The sequence below is a fragment of the Gracilinanus agilis genome, chromosome 3, assembly GCF_016433145.1.
Source record: "Gracilinanus agilis isolate LMUSP501 chromosome 3, AgileGrace, whole genome shotgun sequence".
In the NCBI taxonomy this organism is placed as follows: domain Eukaryota; kingdom Metazoa; phylum Chordata; class Mammalia; order Didelphimorphia; family Didelphidae; genus Gracilinanus; species Gracilinanus agilis.
Window position 1 is genome coordinate 11,984,783 of NC_058132.1, and position 20,924 is coordinate 12,005,706.

Sequence of the window (20,924 nt, forward strand, 5' to 3'; positions counted from 1 at the left end):
CTGGACCCTACCTCCATACCACCCCACCCCCATTCAAACTGCCATGCCCGCCCACCCCTTGCTCCCCAGCCCCTTCCCCTTATCCCAGTCAAGGGAGAGAGGAAGAATTCCCATTGGGCTGCTGGGCAGAGGAGTGGGTGAAGTGAGGAATGTCGTTAGGTGCATGGAGAGGGGAAGCGGAATAGCTTGAATCTCTCTGGCTTTCTTTCTTTCTTTCTTTCTTTCATTTTTTTTAAACCCTTACCTTCCATCTTGGAGTCAATATTGTATATTGGCTCTAAGGCAGAAGAGTGGTAAGGGCTAGGCAATGGGGGTTAAGTGACTTGGCCAGGGTCACACAGGTGGGGTGTGTCTGAGGTCAGATTTGAACCTAGGACCTCCTGTCTCTGGGTCTGGCTCTCAATCCACTGAGCTACCCAGCTGCCTCCACCCCCTAAACTCTTAACAGTGCTCCTTATATCCTTTCTTCATTTCCTAGGTAAGAGAATCTCCAGCACTCTCTTGCTCTTACTCAGAAATGTTTCTGTTCCTGCCTCTTTTCTGTCTCTTAAAGAAACAGAAGGAGAGATTAAGAAAATTCCTTTAACAATAATAATATCTATTACTACCTTTATTTGGCATTATGGTGATATACTTAGAAACTGGAAAAGAAAGTTTTGTTAAAGGCATAATTAGATAAAAATACGATCTCAAAGATATTCTATATATAATGCCAAAAGTAGGAAATGAATGATTTTCCAATAGGGTTGGGAATGTGCCCCACTGAACTGATTACATCTGAATGGCAATAAGTTTTTTTTCATGTTTTAAATATACGAAATAGTGTATATTATCATTGCATTTCTAAAATTTTTCTTGTATTGTGAATTTTGGTAAACCATTATGTCAGGAATGATGTTAACTTAAAAATGATACTCAGATAGTATTACAATTAAATTATTAAATACATAACTTCTCTTTTAATCAGGATACTGTTAGATTATGAATTGAGATGTTAAGGAATGTGGTAAAAAATTTTGTAAACTGTTAGATACTTAACTGTTTATATTTTTCTTTAAAATGAGAATAACAGTAATTTTTTTGGAAAAAATATCAAGCACCTATTATGTTGCCCTCATGTTTAAAGTTTTTAGGACTTTCTATTTGGGCAGGGTCCTAGGATCTTGCCAGCCTTATATTCAGTATGTCTTAAAATGCTAAAATAATGAAGTTTGAGGAAAAGGTCCATTCCTAATCTAAGTTGGGGAGACAGTACCCAGTACACTGATCTGCTTTTTTCTTTCTTTTTCTTTTTTTTTTTTAACCCTTACCTTCTGTCTTATAGTAGATATTGTGTATTGGCTCCAAGGCAGAAGAGTGGTAAGGGATGGGCAATGGGGGTTAAGTGACTTGTCCAGGGTCATACAGTTGGGAAGTTCTGAGGCCAGATTTGAACCTAGGCCTGGCTCCAGGCCTGGCTCTCAATCCACTGAGCTACCCAGCTGCCCCCGATCTGCTTTTTTCTATTTCATTGATATAATCATTGAGAGACAAATTTTCCTCTAACAGTGCTTTTACTGTATCTTATAAATTTGGTATGTTGTCTCATTATTATCATTTTCTTTAATAAATTATTTGTTTCTATGACTTGTTTTTTACCTACTCATTCTTTAAGGTTAAGTCCATTTAACTTTTATTTCATTTTCATGGTTCCTTATTAAATATGTTCTATTGTATTATGAACTGAAAATGATCAGTTTAATATTTCTATTTCCTGAATTTAATTATAAAATATTTGTATCTTGATGTGTGGTCAAATTTGGAAACTTATCATGTGCTGCTGAGATAAAGGTATATTCCTTTTTATAACCATACCATTCTCTCCAGATATCAATCATATCTTTCTTATTTATTAATTTATTTCTATCCTTAATTTCTTTCTTATTTATTTTGGTCATATTTATCTAGATTAGGGGAAGGCATTAAATCTCCCACTATTATAGTTTTGTTATCTATTTCCATCTGTAACTCCTTTAGTATTTTCCTTAGATTTGGATGCAATAACATTTGGTACATATATATTTAGTATTGGTTACCATTTCTATGGTACCTTTTAACATAATATAGTGTCCCTGCATATCTTTTTTAATTAGATTTATTTTAGCTTTAACATTTTCTGAGATATTTATTGCTCTCCTGCTTTTTTGTCAGCTAAAACATAGTAAATTCTACTCTATCCCTCTATATTTACTCCTATTTCTCATTTTTAAATGTTTCTCGTAAATAACATATTGTTGGGCTTTGGTTTTTAATGCATCCTGCTATTTATTTCCATTTTATGGGTGAATTCATCCTATTCACATTCAGAGTGGTGTATTTCCCTCCATTCTATTTTTCCTCAGTTTTCCCTTCTTTGTCTCTCTTTTTATCTTATTCCTCCTCAGAAATCTAATTTTCCTCTAACCAGTACTTCCCTAAGCACCATTTCTTCTTCAGTCCCCCCTTTATTTTCCTCCCCTACATTTCTAACATTGCCTTCCTTTTCTCCTCCCCTTAACCCTCCTATTTGTTCATTTATTTACTGTTCTAGTCTATATATCCCTAGTTGGTCATCTATTTACCCTCCTAGTAGGTAATCTATGTACTTTATCCCTCCCTTTTCTTCATTTGTTCACATAAATGACCTCTATAATTCCCTCTCTTATCTTATCCCTTTGCACTCTTTTTTCTTATTCTATAGGCCTTTTATTTTCTCTTTTAATCTTCATCCCTTGCCCTCTTATCTCTTTATAAATTAAAAAAAAATGAATCTCCTATGTGCATCTATTAACCCCTCTTTTTCCCAGATCTAATGAGAATAAAGTATCAGTATTATCATCCCTCCATCCTCTTCTTCCTTTCATTGTAACATTCCTTTCATACATGCCTCTTTTTTAGATGATTATTCAAATTCAGCCCATCTCATCCAATTTTTTTATATTTAACTCATAATATTATATTCAATTTTACCTCAAAGCTTCAATTTATAAAAGCTCATTCAAGCCATACATTTAATTATATCATTCTTAAAGTATAAACATACCATTTTCCCATATGATAAGTAAATATTTTGACCTTAATACTTTAAAATTGGTCTTTCATGTTATCTTTTTATGTTTCTTCTCATTCTGATAGATCAGATTTTCCATTCAGTTCTGGTCTAATATGATAACAGTCTTATTTCTCAGCTATATAGAGAGAATTGAGTCAAATTTATAAGTATGAAAGTCATTCCTCAATTGATAAGTGGTCAAATTAAGTGAATAGGCAATTTTCAGATGAAGAAATCAAAGTTATCAAAAGCCATGTTGAAAATGTTCTAAATCACTATTGCTTAGAGAAATACACCTGAAACAACTTTGAGATACTATCTCACGCTTATCAGATTGGACTCTCTGACAAAGAAAGGAAAATGATAAATTTTGGAGAAGATGTGGGAAAATTGGGTCACTAATATGCTGTTGGTGGAGCCATGAATTGACCCAATCATTCTGGAGAGCAATTTGGAGCTATGTCGAGAGGACTACAAAACTGTGCATACCCAGAAATGTCACTACTAAGTCTGTATCCCAAAGAAATCCCCCCCAAAAGGAGGAAAGAATTTTGGAACAAAAATATTTATGGTAGCTTTTTGTGGTGGCAAAGAACTGGAAGTTGAAGGAATGTCCATCAATTGATTGCAATAGAATACTATTGTGTTATATAACAAATGATGACTGGATGATTTCAGAAAAAAGATGGAAAGACCTGCATAACCTGATGCAAAATGAAGTGAGCACAACCAGGAGAAAATTGTACACAGTAACAACAATAGTATATAGTGATCAACTATGAATGATAGCTATTCTCAGCAATACAATGAATGATCCAAGACAATTCCAAAAAACTCATTATGAAAAATACTATCCACCTGCAGAGAAAGAAATGAAGGAGTATGAATACAAATCAAAGCGTAGTATTTTTCACTTTATTTTTTAGTGGTCTTAATTTTGGTTTTGGTTTATATGAGTCTTCATCCACAATATGTATAATGTTTAAATAAGTTTTGCATTATCATACACGAAGAACCAAGATAAAATTGCTTGCTACCTCAGAGAGAAGTAAGGGCATGGGAGGAGAAAGAGAGAATTTTGAACTCAAAATTTTAGAAAATAAGTATCAAAAATTGTCATTACATGTAATTTGGAAAATTTTTATGTTAAAAATGTTTCTTTATAATTATTAATGCAGTTTTATGTGTAAAAATTTTAATCTAATTTTTAAACATATTAATAACATACACTTGAAGTTTGTATTTCCAATTAGAAACAATTGGAAGTCAATCATTTATATATATCCTAATCCTTTGATTTCTAACACTGATCTTCTTGCTTTTTCAATATTTACTATTCCATTAAAATGTTTAAAGCTTTTAACATTTTTATCCTATTATTCTCTTTTGAGAAAGCATGTTATCCTAATCATTCTGGAAGAATGAAATACTTCCAGAATCTATTCATATAAGAATATATAACTATTAGCAAGGGGATAGTAAACCTAAAAACACATTTACTTCATTGCTCAGAATATGGCAATGACCACAAATTCAGATTAAAATAATAAAATATCTCATACTTTCATCCTATTATAGTAACTCAGATGTTTTAGCACTGATCTTTTAATTAAGAGATTTAGTATTTCAACAACCTAACTTCAACTGTTCACTTGCCCTGATTATAGAACTTTCTTTGGAAATGAAAAGGGAGGAATATGACTATGGTAGTATCAAGGCTATCACTTCAAGGGCACAGACTGATCTCACGCAAAACATAAAAGGGGAAAAACTCTTTTGATTCCAGGTAAGAGCCACAGTTAACAGTTAATCGTATAGCAGAGTTCCACATTATTCGCAGGGCATCATAGCCAGGCTCAGAATAAACAAGGGGGAAAATTTCCTATTCAGAAAGAAAATAGCCCAACGGGAAAATGAGTCAAGATGTTCCTACCCTAGGCTATACAGGGTCATCTCCTCAACATATCCAGATACATAAATCCTCCTGTAGTAGTTCCCGACTATAATCACTTTGAGCAGCATATGGTATTCCCTTGAACAGTGAATTATTTTGCCTTAATGACAATTCAGACAATTATATTTGAAATAAAAACTGAGAAAATCAAATTACAGTCCCGAGATTTTACCTTAACTGGCAAAATTAAACTAATCATACCTTAGGGTTAGAATATTGTTACCATTTATGTTGGAAGAAGAGTAAGTACTTATGAGCACATTTCATTTGTCTTTCATAAATTTAGAATAATCACAATCTGGAGTTTCACACATATAATGCATACATGGGAGGTTACTCAAAAGCTAAGAAATGCTAATCAAAGTGTATTAATTAGAAATCTTGAACCTTTGGACTCCATCTCCCAGAATTATTTTTTCACTACTCAGCATTCTTTCCCCTTCATCCCCAACTTGCCTGCTTATGTTGTTTGTATATGGTTCTGGGTAACTCCATCTCTCTCTCTCTTTTCCCTAGTGTGCAGCTGGGTGAGCTCTCTAGTTTTTATTTTCCTTTGCTTCAAGTTAGTATTAATAAACTTTATAAATATAAAACTTGGAGTATTTTGGGTATTAATTTTAATTCTCATAATTATAAGCACTCCAATCTCTATCTCATATTAATTGCTATGGCAAAAATGAAATCTTTGAATCTAATATATATTATTATTAAGTTCACTCAAAAACATAATTTCAATATGTACTATTAATTAAAAAGTACAGTTTCATTATTTTCATACATGATAGTCAAATATTATCAGATAAAATTCACACTTTATCATAAGCACATTTGTATGTCTCCCCAACTTAAGATTAAGAGTGGACCTTTTTCTCAAACTTCATTATTTTAGCATTTTAAAACATGCTGTCTATAAGGCTGATGGCCCTGCCCACATAGAAAGTCCTAAAAACTTTAAATATGAGGGCAACATAAGAGGTGCTTGATATTTTTCCAAAAAATATTACTGTTATTCATTTTAAAGTAAAATATAAACAATTAAGTATCTAACAGTTTACATTTTATCACATTCCTTAATATCTCAATTAATAATCTAACAGTGTCTTGATTAAAAGAGAAGTTACGTATCTAATAATGTAATTGTAATATCCTCTGAGTATCATTTTTCAAGTTAACATCTTTTTTGATATAATGGCTTCTCAAAGTTCACAACACAAGAAAAATTTTAGAAATGCAATGATAATATACACTATTCTATGTTTTTAAAACATGAAAAAAAACCCTTATTGCCAGTCAGATGAAATCAGTTCAGGGGGGCTCATTTCCAACTCTATGGGGAAATCATTCATTTTATACTTTTGGCATTCTATATGGAATACATTCAAGACTAAATTTTTATCTAATTATGCCTTTAACAAAACTTTCTTTTCCAGTTTCTAAGTATATTACAATAATGTCAAATAAAGGTAGTAATAGTTATTATTATTATTATTATTAAAGGAATTTTCTTAACATCTCCCTCTGTCTCTTTAAGAGACAGAGAACAGGCAGGAACCGAAACATTTCTGAGTAAGTGCTTTTAAGAGTTTAGGGGCTCTTTTTCTCTGGATTACCTAGAGAGCAGGAGCTCTGTCGGTGCTTCTATGACAGGCGGTTTTTCTACAGGCATTTGGAATAAGAAACTGAATTTAAGGAAGTTGTTGGTAATTAAAGTTTATTGATTAGCTTAGGTAGATAGCGAAATATAATTTTAAATATACAGTGTAGAGAAGTTAGGCCTGAGCCTGACTCAGGCAGAAGAACCTGTCCTTGAAGGCAGTTAGAACAGGGTTTTTTAGAAATTTTTATTAGGATTAGGATTTTAGGTAGATATAACATATAAGAGGAAAAATCTCACCTTCCTCCTTCCTATTTCCTATCTGAACTTCTTCCCTAAATAAACTAAGCACTTTATGTTTTACCAAACTGCTCTCCTCACCTTTGTCAAACTCCTGCCAAAAATTTAACCCTTAACATTACCAATATTATTATATGTCTTCCCAGAATTTACTGTGTAGACAAAGAGAAAATAGCTGGGGGTAGGGTAGAGTGGAGTAAATGAATGAATGATGATCTAAATAGGGTTAAGGTTTCTGGAGACATAAAATGGCATTTAGTTCTTATACTAACCTTCAAATCAAGCCAGTTACTATATATGTTCTTCTCACAAATGGTGAAATCATGACCAAGTGGGTCCTGAGGGACAAACTGCCCCACTTTCACCAGAACTTCATTATAATTAGACTTCATTGCAAAGTTCATGATATCATATTTAGCCACAGGATTCTTTTCCTCATCCAAAACAACACGGTCTCCAGCAGTGTTGTTAAAGTCAGTGTTCCTCAGGGATAAGTGAAGCTAAATGGGAAGAAAATTTAGTCATGCCTCCTGTCCATAGGCTTTGGGCAACAGCAACAACATCAATGAGCCAGGCTAGAAACATAGTCTCATCTGTTCATTTATTCATTAATGCAACAAATATTTTCTTAGCACATCCTCTAGACAATGAAACATTGTAGATATGGAAGTCTGAGCATTGTGTTAGAGTTACAGAGTTTTAAATTTCTGATTTTTGCTAGGATTCATGTAAGAAGGAAAGTCAAAGATAGGTAAAGAATGGAGTTGCCACCACTGTTGAAAGCTATCTAATATTTCCAGGAGATCTGATAAGGACAGAGTTGGTGATATAGAAAGACGAGGAGACTCTGGATTTCTGTCAGCTCATGGTTCCATCTCCGGCTCCTTGCAATGAGTTTAGGATTTTATTATATATTGTATACAAAACCCATTTCACACAAGAGCACAAAGAAACTTCCCAGTTGCGCAGAAACACAAATTATGTCATATCAAAGGAGCATCAGTAACTTCAAGGTAGGGATAGTCTGGAATAGAACAAGACCAAGGCTGAATCCCAGCTACCTTATTATCAGAAAGTTAAATGAGGTTTTGTCTAATTTTGATCTGGGCTGTCTGGAAATAGTTTAAAGGCCATACAGTTTAAACCTCTAAATTTCTGTCTTAAAGAGAAACTGTTAACCCCTTAACTTCTGATTTGCTAAGGACTTAAAGTTTTCCAATAAGACTATAGTGCTTTTCCAATAAGAAAAGGTGTGGATCATAAAAGGGGTCAAAAGAGGAGTAAAGATTTTTTTCTTAGCCCATCCTGTCTGGCTATGACTAGCAACATGGTTTTTGATGGGGTCCAGACAAAAATATCTACTTGACACTCTGTTTCTCTTATTGACCTCCCACACACCACTCTTCTCATAGAGCCCTGAACACACTAAATGCTCACTAAGGAGTTTTGTAAGATAAACTATGTAAAGTATTTTGCAAACCTTAAAGAACTATAAAAATGTTAGCTACTACTACTATTATTTTTAAGTGGGATTAAATTAAATAAAAAACACATCCCAGCAGGAATCATTCAATCATACATGCATTTGCCAAAATTGATGGGGTTCAGGATGGCCAAAAGGGATCCTGGTTGAGGTTTTATCATTATAAGTCCTTGATCAACTCTATTCTCCCATTCCCATTCCTACATCAAATAAAGCCTAGTGGTCCTGTCTCTCAGTGCTGTGAAGTGTGTGCTTCTGAGTTCATTCAACATATGATGCAGAAGAGGCACTAAAAAGCAATGATTCAAGCTATAAATAGTTATGCAGTGTTGGTATATATGAAAAAAAGTGCTCATCCAGTGATTTAAGGATGATTTTTTTCTAGAATAGAGACCAGAGCTCCTGAGTTCCATTTGTGATAATCAAAGCTACTACATTTCTCTTATAAGAGTGGTGTCAGACTGAAGGGAGGAAAGCAGGCATGTGGTCAAATGTGTCTCTATATTTGGGTTAATTATGGTTTTTTTTCTAACAAGGTAATATTATTCTATTAGGCTTCTCTAGTAAATAGTTCTAATAAGTCATTAGGATGGGAAGTTTATGTTTTTTAAAGCTTCATTAATTTTTAAGAGAATGACAGTGAAATATTTTTTAAGTGAGAATCACACCAAACTTCAATGAGTCCTCAGATTAGGACTAAGGAAGTGAATGAGGTTCTTCTAAAACATGATTTTTTAAAACATTTTTTGTATCATAGTCCTCTCTGTAGATTGGTGAAACCTCTGGATCCCTTCTCAGAAATATCGGTTTGTTTTTTTTAATTTGTAATAGAAATTCTAAATTTCAATTAAAAATTAGAGAAAATAAGGATATATTTTTCTACCCAAGTATTGTTATAGGTAAATTATAGGGTAGACATAGAGTTAAGTTAGAATATGTTATGATTAAAATTGATATAGATGGATATTATATGAAGTATTAATATTTTAATTAAAGCCATGTTAGTAAAATAAAGATGACCATGCACCTGCTAAGATCTAATTCAAATCTCCCTCCATACCTTCTGCCCACCTAGCTCCCTCTTACCAAGGAGCCCACCTCCAATGACCTCAGGAGTCTTATACTGTTTGTCTACATAATCACACTTCCTGTCTACCTGTATTACAAGAGGAATCATGGGAAATGTAATTTCCAAGTCCCCTAAACGTCCACAAGAAGTTTGTCATATATCTAAATATTTAAAACTCAAATGAACCCCAAATTTCCACTAACACATTCCCCGCTGAGAATGGAAAGAGACTGGTCTCCTTAAACTCTCTTGTAAACATAACTTTTAAGTTACAAAAATTTGGGATAAAAGAAAAGAGGATAAAAACTAGCCACACTGACAAAAAGCCAATTGGGGCAGTCCCCTATTGGCATAAGAGTGTACATTCAAAAACAAATGCATTCAACTCCCCATAGGTCAATCAACTGCACCCCAAAGTTCAATTTGGATCTTCATGATCCAGTGAAGGCTCTTCAGGCATCTTCATGGTTCCTTCTCCAAACAGGTTCGTTATCTGGATTCTGGGGAGATGGCAAATTTCTTATCCTGAAATTATTCTCAAAAGAATTTAAACTTTACATTATAGATTACAAAACATACATTTCCTTCTGAGAATTATACATTCCCCCCTGAAATTACTCCTAAAAGAGTTAAAATTTTATATTATAGATTATAATATAGACATTATGATTATAAAACTTACACCCCACTGAGGAAAATTCCAAATAATACATTCTCCCCTGAAGAGGGTACCCCAGGTCCAGGTCAGCTAAGGATACATGGCTGAGTCACGGGGTTGTATGAAATCAATTGGCAAAAGAAATAAAAAAGAATAAAATCCAAATAAAAGAGAAAAAATTAACTTGTGAATGAAATGTAAAATGTCAAAATCTTATGTGCAAAAATATAAGGAAGAATAAACTTATAACAGGTCCTTGAATCAAAGCCCAATTAAAGTGATTTAAGCAGTTTGCAATTACCCATTCAGGAGCCAGGACTATGAAAAGTTGCCATTCTATATATAAGAAGAATAACAGGACCAAATATGTGTGCAAGGGAAGTGTCTTTCCCTGGTCTGATTTTTCTGCACTTTCTCAGGGAATAAGGCATAATGATAGCCAATCTTAGGTGCTTTACTAGGAATTTAAGTTAAGGGGAAGTCTGGCCTCTAAAATGTTAGAAAGCTGCAGCCCCAAAACTCAAACACTAGTTTCAAGTCCTTGAGTATTGGCATAGAACTTCCTCAATCCATGGTCTGAATGACCTTTTGCTCCTTGGCACTTTGCAGATTCTCAGTTGGTCTCCATGACCTTGTGGCTCTTTTTAGCACTTCTCCTGGAATCAGACAGAGAGACATTAATCACAGTCCCATAATATTTACCAATAATTGGCAGGTTACTATAGTCTAAGGTTTTTTGGGTATGCATTAATATTATAGCAAATATATATTTACATTAAACTTATATTACTATAAAAATCAAAAGGATTAGCATTGATTATATGTACTTTAAGTACAAAAATGAGAAAAAAGGAAAAATCAATTGCTCTATTAAAAAAATTAAAAGGAAAAGCAATAAGAAAATTTAAAATCCAGGGGGAAAATATACTATGCTCTCAAGCATAAAAATGAGAGAAAAGGATGAAAAATAAAAGAATATTTTAAAAATCAAAAAAGATATAGCTTAGAATTAGTGAAAGGTTTTTTTTCACCCCAAAATGAGATCCATTTCCTGTTAAGCTTTTGCATGAATTGTGAGTGTAAATGGTTTTCACAAAATAGCAGATTCATAATGCACATTCAAATAAAGTACCATAATTTCCAATAACGCATTTCAAGATGATAGCAAACAAACCCATTATTATAACCACTTGTTATGATGTTTAAAAAAATCGCATACTTGTTACAAATTGAACAGGTATAGTAAATCATTCAACCTTGGCTAAGATATTTTCTCAACAAACTCTATTACTGCCTCCATAGCAATTGTGGGGCAGAGCCTAAAAAGATCTGATTTAAAAAAGAAAAACCTTCTGGGTATAAATCATCCTCAGGAATTCTAGATTCTTCTGATGGGAAAACAAGATAAAACATAGAGACTAAAAATCAAGCATACCGGAGCTCTCCTGGCTTCCTGTGTAAAAAAAACAAACAAACCAGGTAGGAAACTTCCATGTTTCCTCTACCCCTTTAAGACCTTTAAGACAACAATTCTTTATAATAAATATATAAAACCTTATCCTTTAAGACAACAATTCTTTAAAATAAATATATAAAACCTTATCTTTATACAAAAGGGTACTAGGCATCTAAAGTCAATTATAAAGACTTCTCATAAAATTATAATTTAAATTATCAAGGCATCAAAATCTCCAAGGTTGTACACAATTATCAAGATAGAATAAAAACTTAAGACATGTGATCCTATAGTTGAGATGGTAAATTCAGTATACGTAAGGCTTATGGGCTTTTACAACTTAAAAATGTTTAAGATGTTCATAAATGATACAGATAACAGAACTGGATTAATACAGGTAACTTAAAAAATGAAACCTTAAAGAAATCAGAAAATACAATATAAGAACCAGATTATAAGCAATACAGTCAAAAAACCCTTTTTACCAATTCTGATACATTTGTTCACTATTTTGGGAGTTACAATAAAATCATAAACAGAATTAATCTAGCAGCCAAAACTTCATTAGCTTAAAATGATTCAGTGCAACAGAAAAATCAACAAACAACAAAATTAATTCACAAAGCTAATCAGCAAAATAAAATAAGATACAGAGACTTTTTTTAAAACAGAAATAAAACCCATTCAATTCTGAGGTTTTAAAATTTACCTCTGGTCCAATTCAAGGTCCTTCTAACTGAGCTCTGCTCTGAGCACAGTGTGGATGACTCTATAAGGGTATACAGTTCAAAGTCTTAGGCAGACTTAGTGTATGTATGGGGGTGAATTTCTCCCCTGAGTTTCAGGCAAGATAATCACAAGGAATAGTTTGAAATAGGCCATGCGGCCCATACTTGCCATTCTACTTCCTGTTGTGAGGGAGGACTAGGTCAGGTTTTAGAAAAACCATGTGGAGGGCAGTAGTGGAGTAGAAGTTCCCTTCAGGTTAAGAGTCATTAATGTCTACAAGGATGCCGGCAATGAGAGAGAAGGGGGATTTTGCATACTTCCCAAGTCTTAAGCAGCAGCAGCAGTCTCTGGGATCGGCATCAAGTGGCAGAGACAGTGGGGGAGGGAAGGGAACTGGACAGGCGGTGGGCAGAAGCAGCAGCAGCAGCAAGGCAGGAAACTGGCATTTGGGCAGTATGGGGTCAGCATCGGCAGGAACAGTTAGCAGGAGCAGGGATAAGCACTGGGCGGCTCAGGAACCCAGGGAGGGTCCGGCAGGAGAGGCTCAAACTGGCTGAAGCAGCTTCCAAGGTAATTGGCAGGCAAAAACAAACTTCTGCTATCTGCAAAAACACGGCATTTAAAATCACTTTCCCCTTTCAAAAAATTGCTCAAAAGAACTGAGCAAAGTGGCCAAAAAGAAAAGTACAAAACCGGCAGAAGCATGTCTATAGCTCTGGAGAGGATTTTAAATGCTCTCAGAGTTGCATGGCTATCTGAAAAATTGGGAATTACGTTTCCAATGTGGTTTGCCAAACAGTTATGATTAATAAAATGGATATAGATGGATATATCCAAAAGTATAAATATTTTATTTATATCCATATTGGTACAACTGTTACTATTAAAATGGATATAGACAGTTGTAAATAGAACTATTAATATTTTAATTAAGGCCATGTTGGTAAAATATAAGGTGACCACGTGCCTGCTAAGATCTAATTCAAATCCCCCGCCATACCTTCTGCCCACCTGGCTCCCTCATACCAAAGAGCCCACCTCCAATGACCTCAGGAGTCTTATACTGTTAATCTACATAATCACACTTCCTGTCTATCTGTATTACAAGAGGAATCATGGGAAATGTAGTTTCCAAGTCCCCTAAACGTCCACAGGAAGTTTGTCATATATCTAAATATTTAAAACTCAAATGAACCCCAAATTTCCACTAACACAAATAGAAAGCTGACAGCCTAAAGCAAACCCTGACTGAGCGCATAGACATTCCATGGATGGAATGAAGGGAGAGGTTTGAAAAAGGAGAGTTGACTTTTTGGCTAAGGTGGTGGAAGGAGGCTGGATTTTGTGGTCCAGCTTGCTGAGATTCAAGTAGCTGTGAAGTTTTGGGATTTTAAGGAAGATTGAAGAGACCATCATTCAACACAGCCTAGTTAGAGATAAGGTTCAGATCTGCAGCTGGTGGACAGCTGACAGATAACCTATTCTCCCTAGAGCTTCCTTTGGACTTACTAGCTGTTCAAGGATTTGTTCCTGGTTCCTGATATCATCCTGGAGCAGCTTGTACCTGAGCAGTGAGAATCCCAAACTCCAGCCCTCTCCAACATAGAGTTCTCTGTTAGTGTAGTAGAGAAAAGTCAGCTGAACTCTTACATTCTGAAGGCAGTTGGTCTGTTTCTTTAGTGTTAGAAATCCTCCATCCACTTTTCCACTTTACAAATATTAAAATCTGTTTTATTATACTTCCTGTGTGTCCCCTACACCAACAAGGACCCACTATTGAGTTACCTTAACATCACTGGTATCCCTGGCTGTTTGCTGTACAGTTCAACTGTCAACTGTCATTCCTCATTTCCCACATCCCTGTGTGGTTATTCAGTGTTATCTAGTCAGCCTTTCCCTTCTGGGGTGTGGGTGTGTTCCCAGTTTGTGTTATTCCCTGGTTGGCACACATCTGTTCATCTAGTCCTCTCCTCTACATATTTCCAATCTTTCAGTATACAGTTCCTCTGAAATCTATCTTTGGGATCCTTGGGAGAGAGGGGCAGTGCATATCATTAGACTCCAGATAAAAAGCCCATGCTATAAAATTTGTTATAGGAAAAGTATCTGCAAAAGTACACATCTTAACCTTTCCTATAACAAATAACGTGAATTCTCCATGTGGTTAATATTAAGGCTGCTGTTACTTCTTACAAAGATGAGTAATTTAATGGGACCAAATGTTTCATGTTCATCAATGGGTTGTTACTGGGAAAGGATCCATCATAAAACACATTGAATGATAAAAAGGGAGAATTATAAGAAATTATAATTGCGCTTTATACGGAGGACAGTTAGGTGTCATCATGTTCCTGCGTCTATCAATTTGGTCACTGTTTTTAACAATAACTTTGGCATGCATTCTATATTATTCAGCATTCCTTCCTAGGAACCAGACTTCAGAAAATCTTCCTATAGCTCTGAAGGGAAAACTCAGCTCTTCCAGAAGAAAGGAATCAGTATAATGCTAAGTCCTCAGTATGATGGTGTATTCATAAAACTATTCCTGAACAAACTCATAAGACTTCAGAGGAAAACCAAACTAAGAAAACAAAGCATACCAAGGAATACAAATCTGTGAGCCTGAGGATGCAAATGGGCATTCGCTTCAAGAGGAAGACTGATTACCTGCCAGTGTCGAGGTGCCAGGCACCTTTCATCTCTCACAGATTCCACTTCTGGTCTGGTCTGCAGCGTTTCATGAAGAGCCCAGGCCACAGCATATACAGCACTGTAGACAAAGTAACTGAGGCTCAACATGGTCATGTCAAAGTAATGCAAAGGTAGCATCTCTAAGGAAGCATTCAGGAGACAATCTTGCTCCAGTTTAGCTGGCTCATCTGGACACTCAAATGCTGAGACCCAGAAACTCTTAAGGAAAATGTCTTCTGGGTATTTGGCTGGGGTGACTGTCTTGAGAAATGCTTTGAAATCAGGAATCTCACTTGTCTGATATGAAAATATTAGAGCCCCAAGAAAAGTATCGCCATCATGATTATGAGGTCTCATAGTAACATCCCAGTGTGATGTAATAATCCAGACCTTCCAAAGTGAAAATGTATGCGGCTGAGAATATCTCAGGATCATCAGGGAGTCTGTGTCACCATGGATGATGATCACTTTGGCTGATGATGCCATGATCCTGGGCATGAAAGCCACCTGGGATTCTTCATGGCGTCTCTCACTCACAGGGATCTTCTCAATGAAGGCAACACAGGCTTTATTCCTTCTCATCTCTTCTCGCATGTCCAATAAGAAATTCTCACCTCTCATGTCATCTGGGACAACGAGCCCCACCCAGGACCAGCCAAAATGCAGTAGCATCTGGACAATACCCAGATGCAGGAAGGAATCCTGAGGGGCCATCTGGTAGAAGGAAGGAAACTGGCCTTTGTCACTCAGGGCAGGATCAAATGGGCCATAGCTTACCTGGAAGGGAAAGAAATATGGGTCTCTTTGGGCTGTATGGAAGTAGTGCTGGTGCATATCAACAAACTTCAATATATTATCCAATTTTCCTAGCTTCATTAGGGGAAAAATAGCTCTGACTGCCATGTGTCCAATTTTGATCACCTGATTAGATTATTTGAAAGAAAATTACTAGAAAGCAAAGTATTAATTCCACTCTCTTTAAATCCTTCACTTCCCTGAATCCTCCATGACCTCTTTCCCAAAAAGCTGAATATTTCTTCTCAGTGTCCTTATGTGTGGCCCCAAATAAAGTTCCTAGGGCTATTGTACAGTACATCAAATAAGATATTGTTTTAAATTTCTTTGCATTATTTAAAGTATTATATAACTGCTAGTTATTATTTTTAAGTAACAATTAAAATAATTTCACTCATTTGCAAAATTGGTGGCTCATTTGTAAATAATTTATTGCAATAGGGACCATACTTGTTCAATCATTGGGGTAAAGAAGTTTTTTATTCCAATGCAGGTCAATACCTTCTATGAAACCAACACCTAGGTTTATAATGACCTAGAGTTTTGAGAGATTAAATGATTCAACCAAAATGATACAGTCCATATTTGCCCAGGACTTAGACCCATTCTCCCAACCCCCATTCACATTTGGCAGATCAAGTTCCCAAAGGACACCTAGGTACTTCTCACTTCAGGCTCCTAGAACAAACTCAGAAATTGGGCTTGTCTTTCTGATACTATTGTTCATTATTCCCTACCATGGGTCTCTTCCCTATGATCAAATGATATGTTTGGTAAAGTACTTAGCACAGTGAGTAGAACATGGTAGGCACTTAATATTTGTTTTGTTTCTCCATTCCATCCTGTGTGACCATGGACAAGTCACTTCACTTCAAAGAAAGGGGCAGGAGATGGTAAGTCCAGGGTTCCCTACCTGTGGGAATCTGTAGAGCTCCAAAAGGGTCCCCATCTGGACAGAAAGAGCAGAGGTGGCTCCTCCAATGACAGCCATGGACCTGTCTCGCCTCTCACAGCTATAATTTGGGATGGTCTGGCCCTGTCCTGAGAGCCATCTCAAGGAGCTCTCCAAGGTCCTGGCATCACTGTGGTAGGTGTTATAGATGTGAAAACCCAGGGTGGTATTTGGGAGCAGCGTGGGGTCTCTGTTGATCTCCTCCACAGCAAACATGAGGGCCAGAACCTGCTGGTAATTTTTGTGCAGCCACCTGCAGGATATGAGGAGAAGATCAGAAGCTAGTAATAAATCCTAGAAAACTGACAAACTTCAAGAAGATCCATTCAGCCATTCCAAGGTCAGATCACAGAGGCCAGTGCTGAAGCAGCGTGATCTATGGATCACAAACCCTCTCTTTCATGTGACCTACACCCCTTCTTTGTTGATCCTCCTGAAAGTTGGGGTGTGGATGAAAGCAGAAGAATCTCTCCACAGTTTCTACAGAAGCTGTGTGACTGAAATGCTTTCCCTGCTCTCCTCTACTTCCTGGCTTCAGTGCCTTCCTTCACTACTCAGCTTAGATCTTTACTTCTATATGAAATCTTGGCGGGCTCCTCATGGACAATGCCTTTCTCTGAGATTGTCTCCCATTATACTGAATATACTTGTATCCACTTGGGTGTTTGACTATTGTCTTTCCCATTAAAATAAGAGCATGGAAATTATATTTGTCTTTCTTCTTCTATCCCCAACACTTAGAACAGTGCCTGGCATGTAGTAGGCACTTAAATTCTTATTATACTCTTCTCATAGCTTGAGACACCAATTCATTTTATTCAACAAATGTATGACTTCTATTTAATATATGCAACACACAATACAAGTAAGCGTGGCTCTTAGTCTATGAAAAATACTGTATTCATGTTATTGCACATATTAGAAATTCAGAGAAGGGAGAGGAACCATTTGGTTCAGTGTCTTCTGTCATGAGAACAATTTTACCCCTTGAAGAAAATTCCCACATGGACAAGTTGAACTATTGACAATGTACCTCTTCCAAGCTCCTGGTGACCTAGTTCATTCCGCAAAATGTGTATGAAATTTTTGTATCTTAAGTGAAGGTCTATAATTGAGTGAGTCTAGAAGGAGGAAAGAACTGAAAAAGAGAGGGCATGATCAATAAGCCCAGCAAGGCTTGAACCACTTTGCATGCTTTTCAGTCTATCTAGAACCTGTTTCTTGGGTTCTTGTCCAACACTGTCATCTTTTCTTGTACTAACTTCTTATAACCCATTATTGAGCCAATGCCCAACTTTCTTACTAGATATTATCCAGGGGTCTTGCCTCTGGCTAGTGTTTACTCTGGACTTGTAGTAGATGCTATGAGAATGGGCATCTGATTTAAATAAGGCACTCTTTACTTCTAGCCCTTCATAACATGGAAATTATCATTGCCACTGGGTCACCCAAGTGAGTCCAGTCTTTACTATAGCCTTTGCAAAAGAGAGCTTTTGCCTTCAGTCCCTCCTACACTCTCTTCCCTTCAATCCCTCTTCCTGTATTTTCTGTCCCAGGAAGAAGGCAGAAAAATGTCCAGTACATTGTAAACTGAGCCTAGAGAAAGGGGAACGTGGTGGAGGACTTTTGTTCAATAGTAAGACCATAATGGTTCCAGTGTGCCATTAGAGTGCTGGAAAAGGTCACATTAAAGATTTAATGACTAAGAGGAAATCAATGTTGGAAGATCCTAAGTTCATCTCTAGACCTCAAAATGTACTGTAGAGATATCAAGGTTTTCTGTATAAAGTAACCAAACCGAGAATTCTATGAGCCAAAGATTTTCAAGTTTTAATAATCCTTTGGAGAAAGCCAATGGAAAGCAATTTATCCTGCCATATATGCCTCACCCCATTGACTTTTCAATGTAGACAAACTTTTGCACTACCATCCATACTTGATGCCCAAGACCTTCCCCTCCTGTCACATCATTGCCATGATCACTGTCTCAAATACCACTGCAGGTACTAAATTGGCCAAGCCTGTGTCACACACAATCTTAATAAGCCCACCCTCATCCAAGTATAAGTTATACCTCTAAGAACTCATATCCAGAGGAATTCTCCTTTAAGAAGTCTTCAGAATTATAGACCTCATCTTTACCTTAACACATATAACTTGGGCAACCAATGGAGTCCTCCATGATCCACTGGCTTGGGGCACTTTCCTAGGATTGATCATGAATCCTGGCTCTTCAAGAGAGCAACCCCTTACTAAAAGTACTTTCATGTCAAGACACTTTTGCTTTGTCCCCACATGTATTTCACATCTGGAATTGGAGAATGTATCAAAGTAGACTGGCCACTACACACTGCATCCTCTGATGATTTGAGAGGGAAGCTTTCATTGGCTCATCTTAAATGAAGGCAAGCACATGAGTCCACTAAAGCTTACCTTCCCCTGTCAAAGCTGTACAGTATATTGGAAAGAGCATGATCTCAGTGTCAGAAGACCTTTCTACCCAGGCTCTCTTGGATCCTTAAGTTTCCTCATCTGCAAAATGTGTATAACAAGCAGGTTTCTTGTCCCACAGGGAATGTTTAGTCCATTCAAGCACACACACACACACACACACACACACACACACACACACACACACACCAGAAATTCTGGGCTGCCAACTTTTCTGGAGAGGTTCATCACAGGAAAACAGAGGATTCCTTCAGCTTGGTTACACCCATTGGCATGGTACTGGAATGGGTGCTCTTAACAAATATTCCTTCACACAAAATGAAACAAAATTCTTTTAAATGGACATTTACATGCCCCCCTTGGGTTCCAAATATATATGTACATATATAATATCATTGAATGGTCACAGTCCCCTAAAGATGGGTGCTACTATTTTTCCCATTTTCATATGAGGAGACTGAGGCTCAGTAAGGTTGAGGGGATGTAAAGCACATTGCAAACTTTAAAATACTGTTCAAAGCTAGAATTATCATCATCATCACTATTACTCTGAATCACACATAACAGTTGCCCAGGGCTGCTTTTGTACCCTAAGCTTACTTTCTCTAACACTCAAGAAAGTTATACTGCTGCTTCTAGTGCTGACTAACCTCCTGCTTGGGTCCTCAGTGTCTAAGGACCTTCCTTTATCTTCTTTAGCACTGACAGCATGGCAGACAGAGCAGGGAAGACAGAAGGACCTAGTCTCTGATGATGGGATAAAGTACAGGGTCTTCCTGCTTCTTGGACTTGAGTGTTTAGAGGGAAGATTTGAATGACAATAAGGTGGCCCCACCTCAATCCTAAATAAGAGAAAGAATGTATTTGCCTAAAGAGTTTAAATGAGAGATGAGAAAGATACCAGGAGTGTCATGAACAAGAAGATGGGAAAAGACCCCAGAGCTGGGATTGAATACTCAGATTTGTTCATCTATTGCCTAAGATGAAAGCCCAGGAATGTGACCACTTACTGGTGTGGATTGCAGGCCTTGTGTGGATGCTCAGCTCCTGTGAGACTCTTCACTGCCAGTAAGTACAAGGGGAAAAACCCACCAATGACTAGGTCTCCCTCTCTGTGCACCCATGGGTGGATTTGCTCAAAGCAGGGGAAATTTTCTTTCCAGGCTAAAAAAGAAGGTAAGTGCAAGAACAAAAAGAGAGCTGGCAAAGGGAAAGTTGGGACCTGCATCCTGAGCAATAGCCCAAATTCTGAGCATGTGAGTAACTCAAATGTCCACAATCAATATCTGAGTCACATTTTAGTGGGGAAATGGTTCTTTCCCTGCTAGCTGTCTTCTCTGGACAGAGGGTCAGCTATTTGTCTGTTCCTGACAGTAGAGCAAACACAACAGGTGTCCAGCTCCTGCCCAGGAGCCAAGCTGCAAGAACCAGGTACCAATTATAGTCCTGGGAAAGTTGGGAGGAGGAATGGTCCCAAGGTGGTAAAGGTGCATGTGTCAAGGAGGAACTCGAGGGAGCATCTCTGCCTGGGGTTCTGCACCTGCATCTCAGCCTCCAAGGGAAAACACAAAGAAAAATATATTTGGACATCTTTCCTCTTCCCAGAAACCCCCATGGGGAACTGGCAAAGATATCTGCTGAGCCTTAGAAACTTGTGTGTGGCTGTCCCAGAAAAACTGCAAAGGCTCAGAGTGGAGCATTGGTTGGTTCAGGTGAGGTCAG

At 36.8% G+C, this 20,924-nt stretch overlaps 1 protein-coding gene across 1 annotated transcript in view; it reads right to left on the bottom strand.

Moving 5' to 3' along the window:
- The window catches only part of LOC123240743 (vomeronasal type-2 receptor 26-like), a 42,049-nt gene extending 21,619 nt beyond the window's left edge, over positions 1–20,430 (bottom strand). Inside the window, exons 1-4 of the mRNA XM_044668455.1 lie at positions 20,213–20,430; positions 16,713–17,004; positions 14,981–15,781; positions 7,191–7,418 (exon numbers count right to left, since the gene is read on the bottom strand). Of these exons, the coding sequence (XP_044524390.1) occupies positions 7,191–7,418; positions 14,981–15,781; positions 16,713–17,004; positions 20,213–20,430 (1,539 nt within the window). The remainder of the gene's footprint in view (positions 1–7,190; positions 7,419–14,980; positions 15,782–16,712; positions 17,005–20,212) is intronic.
- Positions 20,431–20,924: the final 494 nt, after the last annotated feature.